Below are 18,582 nucleotides of genomic sequence, written 5' to 3'. Positions count from 1 at the left end.
GTCTTACCATCCAGGTGACAGTGAAGCTTACTCTGCAAACTGTACCTGCTTCAGATTCCTCTTATGGTATATATTGTCTCTAAAACCCAAAGGATCTATTAGTGTTATGCCCTTTGTTGTTATAAGAGGTACAAAATGCAGCAACTCGACCTTTATCTAAGAGTAATATCTAAGACCAATGGATATCTATAAACTCCATTGATGTGGCAGACCTCGGATTTTCATAGGATTTATTTCCTACCATCTGTCTCACAAAGGAAGACCAACAGTTTTGGCTACAAATAGGAGAGAAAAAAAGGAGAATGTCATTTTATGGAAGTCAAGTGAAGTCAAGCCAAGTGAAGAAAGTGTTTCGAGAAGGGGGGAGTGACCATTTGTCAGACACTCATGTTAGGTCAGGTGTGTCTTAAGAAATGACCTTTGGCTTTGGGGATGTGAAAGCCCTGATGGGACAGTTTCACTGGAGTCTCAGAGATGAAAATCTAATTGGAATTGGCATAGGAGAAAAAGGGAGAAGAACAGAAGATGAGTCCTTTAAGGAATTTGCTATTAAGGACCATGAAGAAATAAGGTAATAACTGGAGTTAGGATGTGGGTTGTAGAGGTTTTTTTCTTCTTTTGAGATGTCATGCTGTCGGGCATTTTGCAGATGAAATGAACCAGAAGGTTAGGAAAGTTAATAGAGCAGGACAGAAATACAGTCCTAGATGAGAGAGGATAAGGTCTAGGGCCCGAGCACAAGTGTTGGCCTTAGGTTAGCACACAGACAGCTCTCCTGGGCTGGCAAAGTATAGGGTTACAGATGTGAGTTTGGTAGGTTTGTTGATGGGATGCTGAGGAAATTCTCTTCTGACCACTTCTATTTTCTCAATGTAATAAGTTTTTCAGCAGTCACTGAGAAATGAATGATGGTGTGAGGCAGGATTGATGAGAAGGAAATGGTGTGCCTCTCAGAGGCCTGGAGTCAGTGGGCTGGAGGAAGGCAGTGAGACAGCCAAAGTTCTAAGGATCCACTGGAGGTTTGTGGTTGTACATTTTAAATAGTAGCTGTCAACACTATTAGATCTGATGCTCCCTTTGTGTAACAAATATTTTGTAATGATTTTACTATCTTAAAATAAAATTCATGGTTAATATAACCTAACCACCAATGTAATTTCTAAAAAAAGAAAATGCTCAACCAGTAAAAGAAAAATAATTTTAAAGTAAAAGTAACATGTATTTCAATATAAATTCTCAGCACAGGTTTACTAGGCAACATAATTAAGTTTCTAGATACTCGGCTTCTATGCATAGAATCACCTAAATGTGTGAACTACAAATGCCGAAGGATACTCTTGTGTCATACTCATGACTCAAAAATCATGAATGGTGGTGTCATTAGTGATGGGATTTTTCCAAAAGACACATGAAAACATCAATCTTCCCTTTTTGAGATATTGGAGGGAGTTCCATCTCTTGAAATTTCAGTGTGAATTAAAATGGTGCAAAAATGCTTTGTTTATATAAAATATAGTTTGGTTTTAGACTCAGCTATATAGGTTTTCACCTACAGGAATGCTCAGAGGGAAATTTGAAAGTATGTGGGATGCTGTACAAACTTTCTTTGTGCAGGGCTTTCCCACACTTTGAAGGACATGTGGTATTCTTGGTCCCCTGCTAGCTGCAGTGACAGTAATGTCCTCCAATCATTGTGATAACCAATAAAGTTCTCAAATTCTCTAAATACTCCCTAATATACCACCTAATATACTTCCTAATATACCGCCATATACCACCTCCTATTCTCATTGTGTTCTATTGACTTACTGTGATTCCATTCATGATCGTTTCATGCTTTTCTGCAGCCACTGTTCAACTATTAAGGTATAGGCTTCGAGTAGGTAGAGAATTAGATTTAACCAGGGTTAGTTATTTGTTCCAAGGGAGTACGAAGAAGGAAGAGTGGAACAATGGGACAGGACAAGATAATGGTTATAATACTGGACCATGAATCCTAGATAAGTATAGAGGGAAGACCTAGAGGGAGGTTATAGAGTGTGACAAGGTGATAAAAGCAATAGGTTGGAGCATTTAGTAAAGTTAAGAAATTGTTAGAGCAAGGCTACTTAAATATGTGAACTAGAGAAAAGGGAGGTACTGGTGAGAATGTGGGGCTTTTGAAGCTGAGATCTTAGAAGTGGTACAGTTATTTGTAATGACCAATTTGAGGCTGTGTTCATGGGAAAGGTGGCTGATAGAAGATGGAGTTATGATCACTGATGACACTGAGAAGCTAGGGGTGTGATCTATTTAGATATTGAAAAGACGTTAAATGATTACAGGAGCAGAAGTGGAGAGAACAAAAGCAAGCCAGGATAGAAAAATCTTTAATAAATGAGAAAGAAGGGCACAGAAGAACTGATTCAAATGCAACAAGAAAGAATAATAGGCACTGTAGTCTATCGAAATGTGCTTCAAAGCAACTAGAGAGCTTTGGAGGTGGATGGAGAAACAATCCTCTGGAAGTAGCTATGAGAGGCAAGAAAGAGAGCTTCCACGCACATACTCCAGGCCCAGGAGAACTTGGGGATGTTGCTGAAAAAAACTGTAACTAGAGAGATTTTCCAAAGAAGCAGATCCTTAGGGAATAGTCAGGTCTTGGTAAAAACAAAATTTGATGCAACCTCAGTATGTGTGTTCCTATCATTTTCACCAGCAACGGCAGGAACTTCCCACCTTCTGAAGTTGTTCGTAATTTTCCATAGTTCAACTATGTTGTCTGAAAGAGTGAACTTTCCATTTCTCTTTACACTTCATTTCAGATGAGTGGGTATCTATTGTGTTGTATGTGGCTGACAGTCTTGGAGGCATTGTGGGAAACTAAATGATGTCACTGAGAAAAGGAGAGAAATGGAATACAGGGGCTGTATTTGCACTGCTGCCCTGGCTTCTGAGAGCCCTCCACTTGGTTCCACCTGGTTCCATGTTGCTAAGAAATAGGTCTTTCCTTCCACCTCCACCACTCTGTGTTCAGGCCGCATGAATTTCCAGCAAGCTTTTGGGAAACATGGGCCCTTGAACAGATGGTCTTGATGGGGCTGGGCAGTTTTCAGAAAACTTTCAGGCTCTGATGACGATGATGTGTGCTAGAAAATTATATGGGCTGCTCCTTGATTCTCATTCATTAATCAGCATTTATTATATTAATAATTATCCATTGTTTAAATTCTAGGCTAAGTATAACTTAGCCCTAGTGATTATTCTCTTGCTATAATGTTAACTTTTATCAGCTAATATTGATTTAGTAATTTTACATCTTAATTTTAAGTAAGATTGCTGTATTACTTCTTAAATTACCAGTGACTGACTTTATTAAGAAGCATGTCTCCCCTTCATGGAACAAATTAACTTGTTTTTTATGGCTTAGAATATTTTATATAGCATGAAAAAGATCTTTCCCATGACCTATCCTCTATTTTTTTAATCAAATCTATGAGGTTTTTAAAATTCACTTAATTTCAGCAAAATTTTTGCATATATTAATATATGTATTCATAATATACTTTTAAAATCTTTTCTATGCTAAATATTTAGCTCAATTTTCCTACTTGGTTTGTATCATACTTTTAGATTTATCATGAATTTAAATTTATTTGCAAGAGATTTACTATTTTATTTTTATTTCAAAAACATTTCTTTGAACCATTCTACTGACATTCTATTTTATGAATAATTTTTTCTATTTGAATCTTTGTTATTTCATCTATTTTCCATGGGACAATTTTGTGTATTTTAAAAAATAAATTTATGAGTTGATTGTTTTATTAATTTCCTTTATCTATTTGGCTTTTTAAAAATAAGCATTTAATATTATGAATTTATCTTTTAATATGATTCTAGATGTAACTTATAAGTTTTTGTGATTATTATGTTCATTGCTTTCTAAATAGCTGTTGATCATGTTATTTTTTTTCCTGTGTAATAGTATTTTTGGAGAAAGAATGCATTTTTAAAAATCATCATGTGGTGAAGTTGTAAAATTTAAACTTTCATTCATATCTAATTTTATTCTATCATTCACACAAAGTATGACTTATTAAATTTTCATTTTAAAACTTTATTGAAATTTACTTAGATTGTGGTAAATATTCTAAATGCTCCAAGAATTGTTTAGAAAGAGGTATTTTCTGTTAGCAGACTGCCATGCATATAAAAAATGGTCATACTTACATTTATTAGTTATAGTAGTCATGTGTTTAATGACTTATTTGTTACTTGAAAAAAATTGCCTGGTGGTTTCATAATCTGTTGGTCATGTAATGACATTTCCCAAAATAATTGCGTCTATGTCATTGTCTCTTCGATGTCTAAAAAGTTTTGCTTGATTTTTTTCCTATGCTAGTATTATTATATATGTCACTGTTATTATAAATGACTGTTATTATAAATTCTCCCAATTATAACATTTTTAATTTTTCCAGATTAAAAAAAATATTCTTTCATTTTAAAATTGCTTTCATTTGTGTCTCTTCTACCCAGCAAATTATCAAATTTGGTCTTTTAATTCAAACTGAGTCTTTGCCTAGTATATAAGAAATACTCAATTAATTTTTTTTATTAAGGTATCATTGATATATACTCTTTTGAAAATTTCACATGAAAAACACTGTGGTTACTACATTCACCATATTATCAAGTCCCCCCATACCCCACTGCAGTCACTGTCCATCAGTATAGTAAGATGCCACAGAGTCACTACTTGTCTTCTCTGTTCTATACTGTCTTCCCCATGACCCCCCCGCCAACACCATGTGTACCAATCATAATACCCCTCAATCCCCTTATCCCTCCCTCCCCACCCACCCTTCCCCACCCCTCCCCTTTGGTAACCGCTAGTCCCTTCTTGGAGTCTGTGAGTCTGCTGCTGTTTTGTTCCTTCAGTTTTGCTTCACCGTTATACTCCACAAATGGGGGAAATAATTTGGTGAAGTACTCAGTGAATATTTTGAAGTGACATTGAACCTTGCTAAATTCCTTTTTATCTTTTGTTTTGTTTTAGATGGGCCATAAAACATGAAGGGACCACCAAGCCGGACCAGTGGAAACATTCCAGAGTTGAAAACCCTCTCTGGAACAAGCTTACCTACATGTGGCCAGTCCTTCCCAACGGCCAACTGAATGAGGTTATATTGCTTAGTATAAGAGATGATTGTTGAGACTTTCTTTCAGGCCCAATATGTGGTCAATTTCTCTGAAAATTTCAATGCAGCTTTTGCATTGCAGTTGGTTGTTAGATATAAGAGATCGATTCATTCTGTTCTACCAATTAATTAGAAAAATGTATTTAAGTCTTCCATTATGAAAATGAATTTATTTCTTCTTATACTCTGTCAAGGTTTAGTTTATATATTTTGAAATTTAATTCTTAGACAAACACATGTTCAGAAATGTTATATCTCACTGGTGAATTGAAAATTTACCATTATACAGAGATTCTCTATAGTTCTAGTAAAAGTCTCATTTATATTAGCAGAACTATCCCAGTTGTTTTTAGTTATTACTTGCCTATTATGTCTTCTTTCTACTACTTTTACTTTCTGCATTTATATATATTTTTGTGTTTTAAGGTGGCCTGCAATAATCAGTATATAGTTAATTTAAAAAGAAATTGTCTAACAATCTATATCTCTAAACTAAAGGATTTGGTCTTTTCTATTTATTATAATGACAAATATATTGGTATTATTTTTTGCTTTTATTTGTCCTGACTTTTCTGTGTTCCATTTTTTACCATTCTTATATTCTAGATTTTTTTATCATTACATTTTCCCATGTACTGGTTTGCAAATTATACTGTCCATTTCCATTCTTTTAATTTTTCTGAATATTTCAACTAATGTATGTAAATGACCAAAATCTGAAATGAACAAATATATTTATTCTTCCCTAAAATAATCAAGAACTTTAAAATATAACTTCAATCACATGATTTGTAATATAAGCTATTATTATCATGTTCTTTAAAATATTTCACAAGATATTAACATTGTATGTAGCTAATATTTACTTAGATTTTACCCCCAATAACTTCTTCTTACATCTCGATCTTTCCACCTGTGGTTACTTTCCTTCTGCCTACTATACCTTTCTTTTAGTTATTGGCAATAAATTCCTTCAGTTTTTACTTATCTGAGAATGTCTTTATTTTGCCCTTATTCATGTAAGGTATTTTCCCTTATCCATCACTGACTTCTACTTCTCACTGTTGTTTTTGAGGAGTCAGCTGTTATTCTTAGGGTTATTCCTTTGAAGGCAATCAAGCTTTTCTCTCTGACTGCTTTTAAAACTTCTCTTTCCTTTGACATTCTTCAGTTTCACTACAGTATGTCTGAGAGCGGATTTCTTTTTATTCTTCCTGCTTAGGGTTCTTGAATCTGTGGGTTGGTATCTTGCATCATTTCTGGAAAAATTATCACCCATTAGCTCTTCAAATATTCTTCTATAACCCCACACTACGTGCTTTACAAAAAATTCTGATTAAGGGTATGCTAGAGCTTCTCATTTTGACCTCCATGTTTCTCAACCTTTCTTTCATATTCTATCTCTTTGTCTTTTTATGAGATATATATATATATATATATTTTTTTTCCCCATGCAAGAGATTTTATTATCTGAAAGAGAAAGTGGCTGCCCCCAGAGGGAGGGGGAGGAGAGAGAGAGAGAGCGAGAGAGAGAGAGCAAGCAGGGAGAGCAGGGGGACAGAGAGACAGAGACAAGGAGAGAGAGGGCAGCAGCGTGGAGCAGAGTTGTGCCTTTTACTGTGGCGGATATGCTCAGTTTGTTGCCTTGGGGGAGGGTGGGGATGTTTAGAGATAAGGTGGGGCAAGCCCCAGGCAAGTCCCAGGCATAATTCTCACCGGCTTATGTGCTTGGGAATGTGAGGCAAATGGAGGATAAATCTATTTACTTATATTCCTCCCTTTTCTGTTTTATAAGTGGTAGAGGATTTGGGAAGGGGTGAAAGTTAGTCTTCAGTAACTGCTTCCTGCTGATTAGGGGCAATGAATTTCATTTTTGTATTGATGGGGGGCAGTCCTTAGATGAGCCCTTGGTCTGCAGTGGCGATGCATGTTCCAAGTTCAGTAAGGATCATCGTCTTTGGAGAGGGGTTGGTAATCCTGTAATATAAGCTGGTTAAAGGTTTGGTGGGAAATTTTTTGCATTTGGGCTGATTGCTGTGTTTACATAGGGTGGCTGAATTATAGCATTCTTTGGGGACATATGTGTGGGCAGAAAGAGAAAAGGGTTGGTGTTGGAAAGAGGTCTGGTGGGAGAATAAGTGTTGAAGCATGACACATGGCGGTTGTAAGGGAGGTCTTAGGACTCCGTGCTGGCAGAAACTTCTTCAGTGATGAGTGGAAGGGGAGATGAGCAGCACAAAATGTGGAGAGTAAGAGGTCCCCTCAGGGTGGAGGATAGGAACCTGTCGGAGATTTGGTGGGAGGGGAATAAGCTGAGACAAACGGCTTAAGGTGGGAGTTGTGTATCTAACGGGGAAGACCCTGGAGTTTAACTGCAGTTGGCGTGGAAAGGATTACCGTGTATGGTCCTTTGCCATTTGGGAGTTAGGGATGGTGTCTTTGTTGTTTGGAATGGGCATGGTTTGGAGAAGTTTTTCCTGTCTGTGGTAATGGCCTTGTAGCGTGGGGAGAGCTGAACTCCCAGGTATGTGACTTGAGCGGCAGACAGCTGAACTTTGGAGGGTGAAACGATAGCCGTGTTCTGAGAGAAAGTTTAAAAGGAGAATAGTATCCTGTTGAGGGGTTTGTAGGGAGGGACTGCACGGGAGATGATCATCTACATATTGAAGGAAGGTGGAGCTCGAGAGAGTAAGGGACTTGAGGTCTTGTGCTAGATCCTGTCCAAAAAGGTGGGGCCTATCTCTAAAGCCTTGGGGAAGGACTTGTTAAGTGGTCTCTGAATATTAAAAATTAACTTAACATAAGGAATTTCCTGCCTTGATTTTTCTCTGGAATACCGGTGTCTTGGTCTGGGAGCATATCGAAAGGCTGCCTGCTCAGCTCCCAAGGTGGGCTGAGGTATTGTCTATTTGCTAAAGAATCCTGCCTTTTAATATGCCATCTATATCTGGGTCTGCATGCTAAATTAGTTGCTCAGTTTGCAAAATTACCTCATCAGATCTGAAGGAGGAAGGACAGCTCATAGGCCTGGGCCTTTTAGTATGCTAAAGTGAATCTTATACATGATTACAAATGATTAGCATAATAAAACATGTGCTACTCTTCTTTATCTGGGGAGCATTAACTGATCTCACTGAAGAATGATTCTAGAGCTTAATGTTCAACAGTTTTAGTGCGGGGGGAGGTACCTAGCATGTAGTTACATTGCTCGACTGCAAATATCCTGCCTTGCTTTCTCCAGAGGCTCTCACCCTATTCTGTCTAAGCCTATGGTCCCTGTCTCATTCTCCCCTCTACAGATAGAGACTCTAGCTGCTGCTAGGGAAAAGGGGTGATGACCACTCTGGCTGCTTCATGCTAAGAGGTGGCCTAGTAAAGGGTGCAGCTAGGTCTCCATCACTGGTCAGTTGAGAGGGCCTCAGAAGGTTGGCGCTTCTATTCTGGGTTTCATCTCTATTACTATTTGCAATTTTGTGGCTTCTAGGCAAGATAGAACAAATTGTCTTATTAGGTTAAGTAACAACATCTGGAGTTGGATTTTCTATTCTAGAAGGACAAACTTGACGAGATTAAGAATGCATGGCTGAATATGAGAACTAGAAATATGAAGAGTCTAATTGAGAATCATTACCAGGTATCATGGGGAAACTAGAATTCTGGATCAAGCTTACATCTCAATGACTAGTACTAGGATTTAGTATAGATAAGACTGCATTATTGAAACAATACTTTTCTCTAAAATCACCCTCATTTTTATTAGAAGTAGCCAGATTAAGAAAATAATTAACAGTTGGCTTGATTATTTGCATAAGTGCAGCAAGAAGAGTAATTGATTACATGGGATCTTTTAAATGTGCTTTGCTGGAACTTTTTGTAAGGAATTTCAGATTGAACTTTTAAGGGATCCTTGAGGCCAGAAAGCCAAGCCAGACTCACCATCAGGTTGTGCCTGCAGTACCTGTAGATTTGGGTGAATTCCTCTCTTCTCTGAGGTTCCCAAGACATTCCTGAGGTTCCTGCACCTGCCAGGAAGTTACCTTCCTTACTCACCTTGTAAGGCTGCTGGGAACCCTGTAAGCAAGGTACCAGGCCAGTTCTTCTAAGGGGCTTTGTTGACTTTATAAAGTCAATCTTAATTCCTTAAAGCTGTCTGTTCATATCTGAGTTTATGCACGTGTCTCTCAGGTATGACATTCCAGTCAAAGCCTTAGTAGAATAACCTGTGTTTTTAATTGGTCCTCTTACAAGGAAAGTAGGTTCTTATTGAGCTTATACAAATAAACATACTGCCATGAAATATAAAAATAGTCACTGAGAGTTTTTAAATTCTGGAGGGATCGGGTAGAGAGGAAGATAAAGTTTCAATTCTGCTTACAAAGACAGTCATTTACTAAACTGTTGTCAGCTTAAGAGAAAAAGCTTAAAACACTTTATCAACAACATTTGAAACAAAAAGTCCCAAAATCATCTTCCTTAGTTTACTTAATCCTATGTAACTAATATCTGTTCTGCTGAAATCTAGTTTTTTACTAGTTTAGGAGTAATAAAACAGTGAGTATAGATGACAAAAGACTTACAAATGACAATGGTTAGAGATCTGATGAGAGCTTACTGTAAGACAGTTGTCATAAGGAAATTTGGATATTTCTGTAACACAAAACATTCAGTAACAAAGTTTAGCATCATTCTTTTTGACAGTGCTTTCCAGGTAATTAAGCAGGTAATTATATATCAGATAAATAAACCAAATTAGCCAAATATTTTCCTCAATGAGGAGAAAAAATTCCTGACACGTTCCAGGGGCCCTCTGGAAAATATCAGAATGAACTAGAGGTAAAAGCCACCTTTTTGAATTTGATTTTGGGAAGCTGTTAAAGTTTTTAAGGCACTTGCCTAAATAGAATCATAAGTCACTATGAAACAATACTTATCTGTTTAACCCGAATGACAATAAAAGATTTTAAAGGCAGAACAGAAGGTTACACAGTTGTTAATAAAGCTTAGCTTTTAGTCTTTTTAATATTAAGATCTCATTTTCTTAAATACTAAGACAACTCATTGAGACTTAAACATGAGAAACTGCTTTGATAAAACAATTAGAGAACCCTTTGCAATCTTTCAACAGTAGCAGTTGACTAATAAATCTTTGTTGTTTTAACAAAGAATTCTAGTTTTGCTGTGTACTTGATATTGAGACTTATTTGCATTAATTTCACACATCATGACCATATTAAATTCTTTCACAAACTTTCCACAACTTTCTTTTTACATTCAGTGTTCTCTAAATAAACAGCTGTACTTTAGAACAAAGTTACTTTCTTTTATCAAAAGACACAATCTTTAGCATGTAGAAATGTTTTCCTTATTTAAGTAGTTTTAATTGGAACTTAAAACTATTAGGTACCTTAATTTTCAGTGAACACTGAGAAGTAGGCTATTGTAAACTGTTACACTAGCATTCTTTAGATTGACAAATTTATTAACACATTTTATAATTTCTGGAACCGTGTGCTTTGCAGCCCAATCTTACTAAGCACAAAATGTGTCTAAACTTAGCAAAACTTTAAGGTTTCAGGTTACCACAAAGATTCTCAGGCTGTTTGTAGGTATACACACTTTAACACACAATTATTATTAAGATGTTCACTTGCTACACTTAATTTATTCATTATGATACAGTGAGAGGACAGAGCTCCTGGCATGAGCCAGGAGGGTACAAGAGAGCCTGTGGTGGTGCATTGTCTAAGAGTTTTATAGGTGGTTGAGGATATTTAGGAACATGAAAAAAGCTTAGGGGTGTGGACTTTAAGGCAAGTAGTAGGTGTTTAGAATTGCAAGGGAGACAGACAGAGAGAGCTTGGTTCGGAGGTAAGAGAAAGCTTGAATATATAGGATCTCTTTACATTTGCCCATGCACTCACAAAAGTTGTATAAGTTGTGGAGAATTTTAGGATCTAAAGAGCCATTTTGAGGCCATTTAGACTGATTGTCTAAGGGATATTGTGGCCAGATCTCATTACAGTAGCAAACAGGTTTGAGGTCTGGAGTGAGGTGGAGGGGCTTTAGATTATTGAGTAAGCACCCTAGTGGTGAAATCTGCAGGAATGGTGGGGGGCAGATCCCATGGTGAGAACGAGACCGTTCAGAAGTCACTGAGTCGTCCTTGAGCGATTGAGAAGAGAAGGTCACAGAGAAGACCAGGCACAGTTAGGGGGTCGTCACCACCTCTAACTGCAGGGTCAAGGCGAAAACACCAAGGAGGCTCAGTACCTGGTACCAAGAGTTTACGAGTAGAGTAGATACGTAGATAAAGGGAGACCAGGCCTCAGTGGATGAGGATTCTCACCATGGGGAGGCAGAGAAGGGTCAACTGTGGGGATCAACTGTAACTCTGAAAGTCATAGTTGGGGGTGCCCCTGTCCCAGAGGAGCCCTTGGGGGTGCCGGACACTCAACGGTCACTTCCCAGGTTCCAAAGGGACATTTAAGTCGACCATGAAGGGGAAACTCACCAAATCGAAGGCCAGTGTTGGGCGAGAAGATGAGCGACTGGGGAAATGGATGGTGAGCCCGTGGAGGAGGATCGGGCAGTGAGGGTTCCCAGAGCAGCTCAGGTTCCTGGAGGAAGAGCAAAGTCAATGGGAGAGCCTCATCCAAAGTTACGGCACCAATGAAGGGGTATCTCGCCGCCACCCTCCTTACCCAGGACCACTCAGGAGACACAGGCCCATGCAAGAGATTTTATTATCTGAAAGATAAAGTGGCTGCCCCAGAGGGGTGGGGGGGGAGAGAGAGGGGGGGGTGGAGAGGGAGAGAGAGCAGGGAGAGCAGGGGAACAGAGAGACAGAGACAAAGAGAGAGAGGGCAGCCTTTCTATGATATATTTTTGCATCATGTTTTCAGGCATCTTTCTTTTAGATTACTAATTTTCTCTTCATCTCTATTAAATGTGTTCTAACTCCAAGTGAGGGAAGCTTGTGATATGAATTCTCAACAAATTTAATTTTTCCTTCTGCACAGAAAAAAATGAGAAGGTCTATTTCACTTGCAACCACCTGGGAAGGTATTATCTCTGGTTTGCCTTCTCAGTAAAATTTAGCTTATTGTGATTCTTATTTTACAAGGGGAAAAAGTCTCCTGTGAGCCCTTCCACTGTGGCTGGGCCCTGAAATTTTGCCTCCTGTGCCCTTCCCTGGAAGAACATGAATGCAGATTTGGCAAATGCAGATTTGGGATTTGGCAAATTCCCTCAATCCAGCTTCAGCATTCTACTTACTTCTCCAGGTCTATAGTATATGCCTTTCTTTATTGCTAGGTCAAGTATATACTCTAAAATACTTTAAAAACATTTTATCCTGATTTTTTTAGTTGTTTTGTCATGTTTTCTCATCTCAACTAAGTTTTTCTTTACCCACAAATCACAATTCCCTATGCATACTTACTGACTGAATTAATGAATGTCAGTGATTTAAAGTAAGACACATGACGTCTGAAACCAAGAACTCATTGCTTACAGCCCCAGAGATGCCCTATATTCAGACTAGTAGTGAAGCAACTGTCTAGATAGCTGAGTTTTGTTGACAGAGAAAGGAGTTCATCAAAGTGGCAGAGTATATAGGTTGGGCAGCCTTAGCGAGTGACTAGATGAATTATGTATCTGAGACTCAGGGTTTTGCAGCACTAATGAGGGCCAACAAGGAGCCAAGGGTGGAGGGGTAGTACAGAGAGGCCAAGAGGTCCAGCAAAAAGCAAGAAAAAAAGAATTATACTAGTTGTAGATTTTTCTCCAGAGGTTCAGGAAAGGCAGAGGCTAAAATCCAGAGAGGTGGGAGGATAACTTATACCTCAACTGTTGGTGCACAGATACCAGCAGGTTGCCCAGTGACCAGAGAGGACAGAAGCATGTCCTTAGAGACCTCTGAGGATCAAGGAAAGAACATGGGCCCCTATTCCAATGGTGTACAGTTTATTGAACTTTCACCTACACACAGAAACTCTGCTGAGGAAGGGGAAGGGAAGGTATGTCTTTGAAAGGAAACAGCATTCTGGTAAGCAATTTGAACTTCCAATTGGATTAAATATATATCCAAAAGGATAGAGCTAAAAGAAAAACAAAACAAGACAGTTTTAAATTGACAGAAACTGGGACTTCTAATTAGAATACCAAGTTTCCCACCCACCTAATGGGATGAGGGGTAGACAGAGACATTTCATAAGGAAGTGTACTTTCTTATATAGGGAAAGGAAAAAATTATTAGGATTGTAAATTTCATAGATAACATGTTTACATTTTTTTAACCTTGGTATACAAGTATAGTAATTCAGTTAATTAATTGATTTAAATGATGAATGGTAATTATATTAGGAAACTTAAGTTCGCCATGTTCTTTTTAATATTTACCTTAAAAAAATAACATTTTTTTCTAATGGTCTGTGATTTGAGCATTATATGGTATTAGAAATGAAAATGGACTAGCCATTCAAACAGAATAGTAGCTTTTGGGAGGAGTGGATAAGCTGGCACTATGCCCCAACAAAATGCTGGTGCTAAATTAGCTAAAGTGAGACAGACTGACTCAATTTGTTATTTCAAAATGACTCATCCTAAGAGTACTGTTATTTCTTGAAATGTTTGAGGGAGAGAAGAAAATACTTACCAGCAGTGAACTCAGATAGTTCTCATTCAAATTAAATGCAATCTATTTCACTTCAAATCTGGAAGGATCCATCTTATCTAAAGGAACCATATTTTCTTCCAGTCCCATTTCCACATAATTGATTTCTAAAGCAAAAGGATGATTCTATCAATGTATAATTAAATGCAATTAGTATTTTCCGTGGAAAGACTTACCACAGAAATATACTGCAATTGGGAAATGTGACATTCATATTGTGGGATTCAGAACACTTTGGCCACTGTAAACGTATATTTTAGTTTTATTCTAGATTTAATCTTCCAATTTTACTACTTTTCTAATCATTATTTATTATATATTTAAGCAATGCAGATGGAGCAAGGAAGGAGATAGACATGGTCCCTGTCTTCATGGAGTTTACAGCTTAAGAAGTATGGGTTGTGTATCAAAAAGGAAGGAACCAGAAAAGGAAGCAGGCAGACTTGATGAATAAAAGACAAAGAAGGGAGAAAGAAGAAACTCACAGAAAACATTTAGTGTCCCAAAAGTCAGTGCTATTTGTTGAGCCAGTTCATTCAATCATACAGTCAGTATAAGGAAAGCTAGCCAGGCTGAATGTCTGAGTGGGCCTGGATGTTAAATCAAAATACTGAATCTAGGAAAACCATCTAACAAGCACTATTCTGAGTCAGACTCAAATTCTCCTGTTAATTCTTTGACAAGAACCTTCCAAAATAGAATGTAGACCAAGGAAAGATTTAAGGAAATACAGACAGTGGGAATTTTTTTATAGTAACTCAGACTACATTAATACCAAACTCTTTAACTCTCAGAGGTGACAACTGCTCTGGGAACTGATTTCCCACTGTTTGTACTGTTAAATATTTCTTATCTTAAAAGGCAATTGATAATATTTTTATGAGCAAGTAACAACTCATATATCTTAGGATACCAGTATTTTAAAAATATGTTAAAACCTTATAAAAACACAAGATTAATGAATTTTTTGGTTTATTTTGTGACTAAGTTTGCTGGAATAATTTCAAGGAACTTAAGCTTTTTCTCGCCTCTTGGGAAAAAAGTGATAAATTGAGTAGTTGTACTCTTAAACACTTAGAAGGTAAGGAGGAATGATTTCAGGATAAAGTGATTGGAAAGAATTAGTCGAGAGACTTAAAATTTTGACGGAGCCACTGCATAGTGATTTTAAATTTTCTAAATTACTCAATTAAAATATCTATTTGGAGGGGCCCATGTTAAAAAATTTAGAGTACACACTTAATCTGTTAAAAAAAATTATGATAATTAGCTGTCAGTGTAAAGGTAAAAAGAAAAAAAAAGGAGGTATAAGAAGGCTCAAAACAAAAAATGGAAGAATCTATTTGTTAATAACAAATACATGAAGGAGGGCCAATTTGACTAAGACATTTAGATCACTGGTTAAGAGCTGGGCTCCCAAAAGAAGAACAAGCTATCTCTGGTTATGACAGAGAGGTGAAAAAGGAGAGCAGAATTATCCATAAGGGAGCATCATGACCCATCAGAGGTCTCCTGACAGTGCAGTCAGAACATAGAATAGTGGGAACACAGAGAAAACCAGTGAAGAAATGAACAGCAACATAAGAATTCCAATGGAGAAAATGGAAGGGGTGAAAACAGCCGCCCAATCAGCTTAATTATCTGTATTTTTGTTGTCTTTCATTATCCTGGCACCATATTTCTCTATTTGCATGAAGGATGAAGTAAAAGTGCCTCAAACATCAGAAAAAAGTTTAAAGTAGCTTCAAGGAAAACTGCCAGTGATAGCTCACACATTGGGAAAGTCATGAAGCCCAAGATAATTTTTCATCACTTCAACTGTATTTCTTGATGTTTCGTACTAAAAAGAGAAGACCCTTGGGCTTCCTTCATCTAACTGGAAAACAAAGGAAGCCATCTGAAATGCACAACCCTACAGTGGTGCTGAAGCCCATGTCTGCAGTGGCTACTACTTGTCATGAAAGCCTAGGAATTAAGGGACCTAAAAATAACAAGCAGCTAAGCTAACACATTTCAGATAAATTTATCAGAAACACAGCATGCTTGGGATATTGAAAAAAATTTAGTTCCCCTTCTTAAGTCCATGAATTGATAGTTCTCAAAGACTAAGCTCCAGGAAGCATCTTGTTCCTTTTGCCTTTCCCTGTCGTGGTCCAGAAAGGGAAAAAGGGAAACATTAGTGATTTATAACAAGACTTCAATGTGACAGTAATTTTTTAATGGAAAGACTATTCTTCCCCATCTCTCCCATCTGTCCAGCCCTTGCTTCATGATCATTTATGTCTAAAGCTAGTGTAAGTTGACTTGCTCCAAATCGCTTAGTATCTTTATGTAGAAGTTATAAATGAGTCCTTCCTTTTTGAAGAAGTTATGCCATGCCGCGCATCCACCAGCCCTCACATTAAACAAAATCTTTATACAATAGGAAAGTCTCAAATGAAAATATTCAATGAGTTTGTCATAACATTTCATATTTCTTTTCAGTAACTATAGTAAGGAAGACTGGACACATGTTTCTCCTTTCATAATAGTAGAAACATATCTAAATAAACACTTTATGGTCTGCCCTTTGCAATTTAATTTTCATATAGGTAAATGGTTCTCAGTGAAGGGCAGGAATACAATAAAACTTCATTAACTCAAAATTTGCTCATTTAGAAGTGTGATGTTAGCATTATTGTATGCCACTATTATGAACATGTTTACTAAGTAAAACATGATTTAAAAAATATAAAGGAAAAATCACTAAATTGAAAAACTCTACTCATCAGATTTTAAAACATTTCTTTATACTGCTTTTCTCCTAATTAAATGCAATTAATGTTGTTTACTCACTCATCTCACAAATAAGAGTATTGTAATTGCCATTTCAGAATATTTAATCTTCACAACTTCCAGATTTTATAATTTATTTAAGACACATTTTCTTGAACTATGTGATTATTCAGTATAATTGCAATGTTCTAAAAAATTTTCAAGGAAATATAAGTTAGTAAGTTATTACTTATTATGCTAGCTTTATAAAAATGTTCTCCTCTTCCCTAAAGGCCATGTGTCTTGATCTGTATCTGTCTAGTAGGCCAGCACATCTCCCCAGCCCCCCAGTATCTTTATCTTTGTCATGTCAGTTAGACACTGCTGGGCTCTGAGACCACCTCTGCTGTGATTATCCAAGCTTTTTGCCTACTCCACATGATGTCTCCTCTTTTGGGTGTCACTACCTATATCCTCTTTAGGAAACTTCTTGCGCTTTTAGTTCACTTGAATTATGGATCTTTGCTTGGGATCCACAGAAAGCAGAGCCTGAGGCATATGGCTTATGTGCTACTAATTTACTGGTATGTGTGGTCCCAGGGAGCAACAGTGAAGGACGAGCAGAGAAGGAAGGAGAGCCAGTATGAGAATGTGCTTATCACGCTGTCCTCCAAGAAGCCATTTAAACAGCAATCTTAGGAGGTTTCTCTTGGAGGAGAAAGAGGGAAGAATTATCCATCAGCTTCTATCTCAAAAGTTTGCCCAAAGTCACACAACCAGAGCTATGCATCAAAGATTCAAATGCAGGACATTTGCATTTGGGCCCACGCTCAGTCATTTTATGAGATGCTTTCATGAATGTTAGTGATAAGAGCTAAGAAGAAAATAGAAGCAAGGATAAGAGATAGGGAATGTTGGTGGGGCATGGGGAAGAACAGGATTTGGAAATGTTTGATTGACCTGGAAGGCTTCATTGAGGTGATGTTTGAGTAAAGACCTGAAGAACAAGCAGCTCTAGGTAAAGAGCATTCCAGGACATGCCAACACTTGAGATGGTGTCTTTGAGGAACAATGAGCTAAGCATGGCAGGAGCGGGCTGAGTGAGGTGGAGAGCAGCAGGAGATGATGCCAGGGAAAAGATAGGGTGCAGGTCATGCAGGGCCTCGTGGGCCATTAGGAAACCTTTGGCTCTTACTCTGAGATGGGAAGCCACTGTGGGTTTGGAGCAGAGGAGTGATGTGCTCAGACTCAAGTATTAATAAGATCATTATGATAATAGAGTGAAAGGGGCTAAGGTGGAAGCAGGAATTAGCAGTTTGAAGGTCTGCAATCTGTAGGTGAGACAAACTAGTGGACCAAGGTGGTAGGAATGGAGATGATGAAAAGTAGATGGGCCCTTGATATATTTTGAAAGTAGAAGTAGGGTTTGCTGATAGACTGTTAGAAATAAATAACTAAAAAATAATCAGAAAAGACCCAATATTGAGAAATTCAAAAAGACATTTTAACTAACTCATGGAATAAAGAAGGAAACATAATGAAAACTTAAGAAGGAAATATTTAGAACCAAAGCAAAATGTGTGGGATGCAGCTAAACGGTAATTAAAGGAAATCCATAATCTTGAATACTTACATTGAAAATGAAAAGAGTCTCAGAATTAATGAGATAATCCTTCAACCTGGGAAGTTATAAAAATAATAGCAGAATGAACTCAAAGAACTAGAAGGAAGGAAATATAATTATAGAAGCAGAAAGGGATACATGATATGTATAAAACAGAATCAACAAAGTAAAAATTGGTTCTTTGAATATATAAATAAAATGGATATACCTGGCCAAAATGATTAAGAACAATATAGTAAAGTTAAATAATATGAGAAAGAAAGTAAAGATGCGAGAACAGGAACTGGGAGATTAAGAAGATAATAAAAGGATATTATAAATAACTTTACGCTAATAAATATTTTAAC

At 37.3% G+C, this 18,582-nt stretch overlaps 1 protein-coding gene across 1 annotated transcript in view; it reads left to right on the top strand.

Moving 5' to 3' along the window:
• DCDC1 (doublecortin domain containing 1) overlaps positions 1–18,582 on the top strand; it is a 427,548-nt gene that overhangs the window by 349,433 nt on the left and 59,533 nt on the right. Inside the window, exon 21 of the mRNA XM_036891914.2 lies at positions 5,042–5,165. Coding sequence (XP_036747809.2) covers positions 5,042–5,165 — 124 coding nt within the window. The remainder of the gene's footprint in view (positions 1–5,041; positions 5,166–18,582) is intronic.

The sequence above is a fragment of the Manis pentadactyla genome, chromosome 9 (assembly GCF_030020395.1).
Source record: "Manis pentadactyla isolate mManPen7 chromosome 9, mManPen7.hap1, whole genome shotgun sequence".
In the NCBI taxonomy this organism is placed as follows: domain Eukaryota; kingdom Metazoa; phylum Chordata; class Mammalia; order Pholidota; family Manidae; genus Manis; species Manis pentadactyla.
This window is presented reverse-complemented; position numbering and strand designations above follow the sequence as displayed.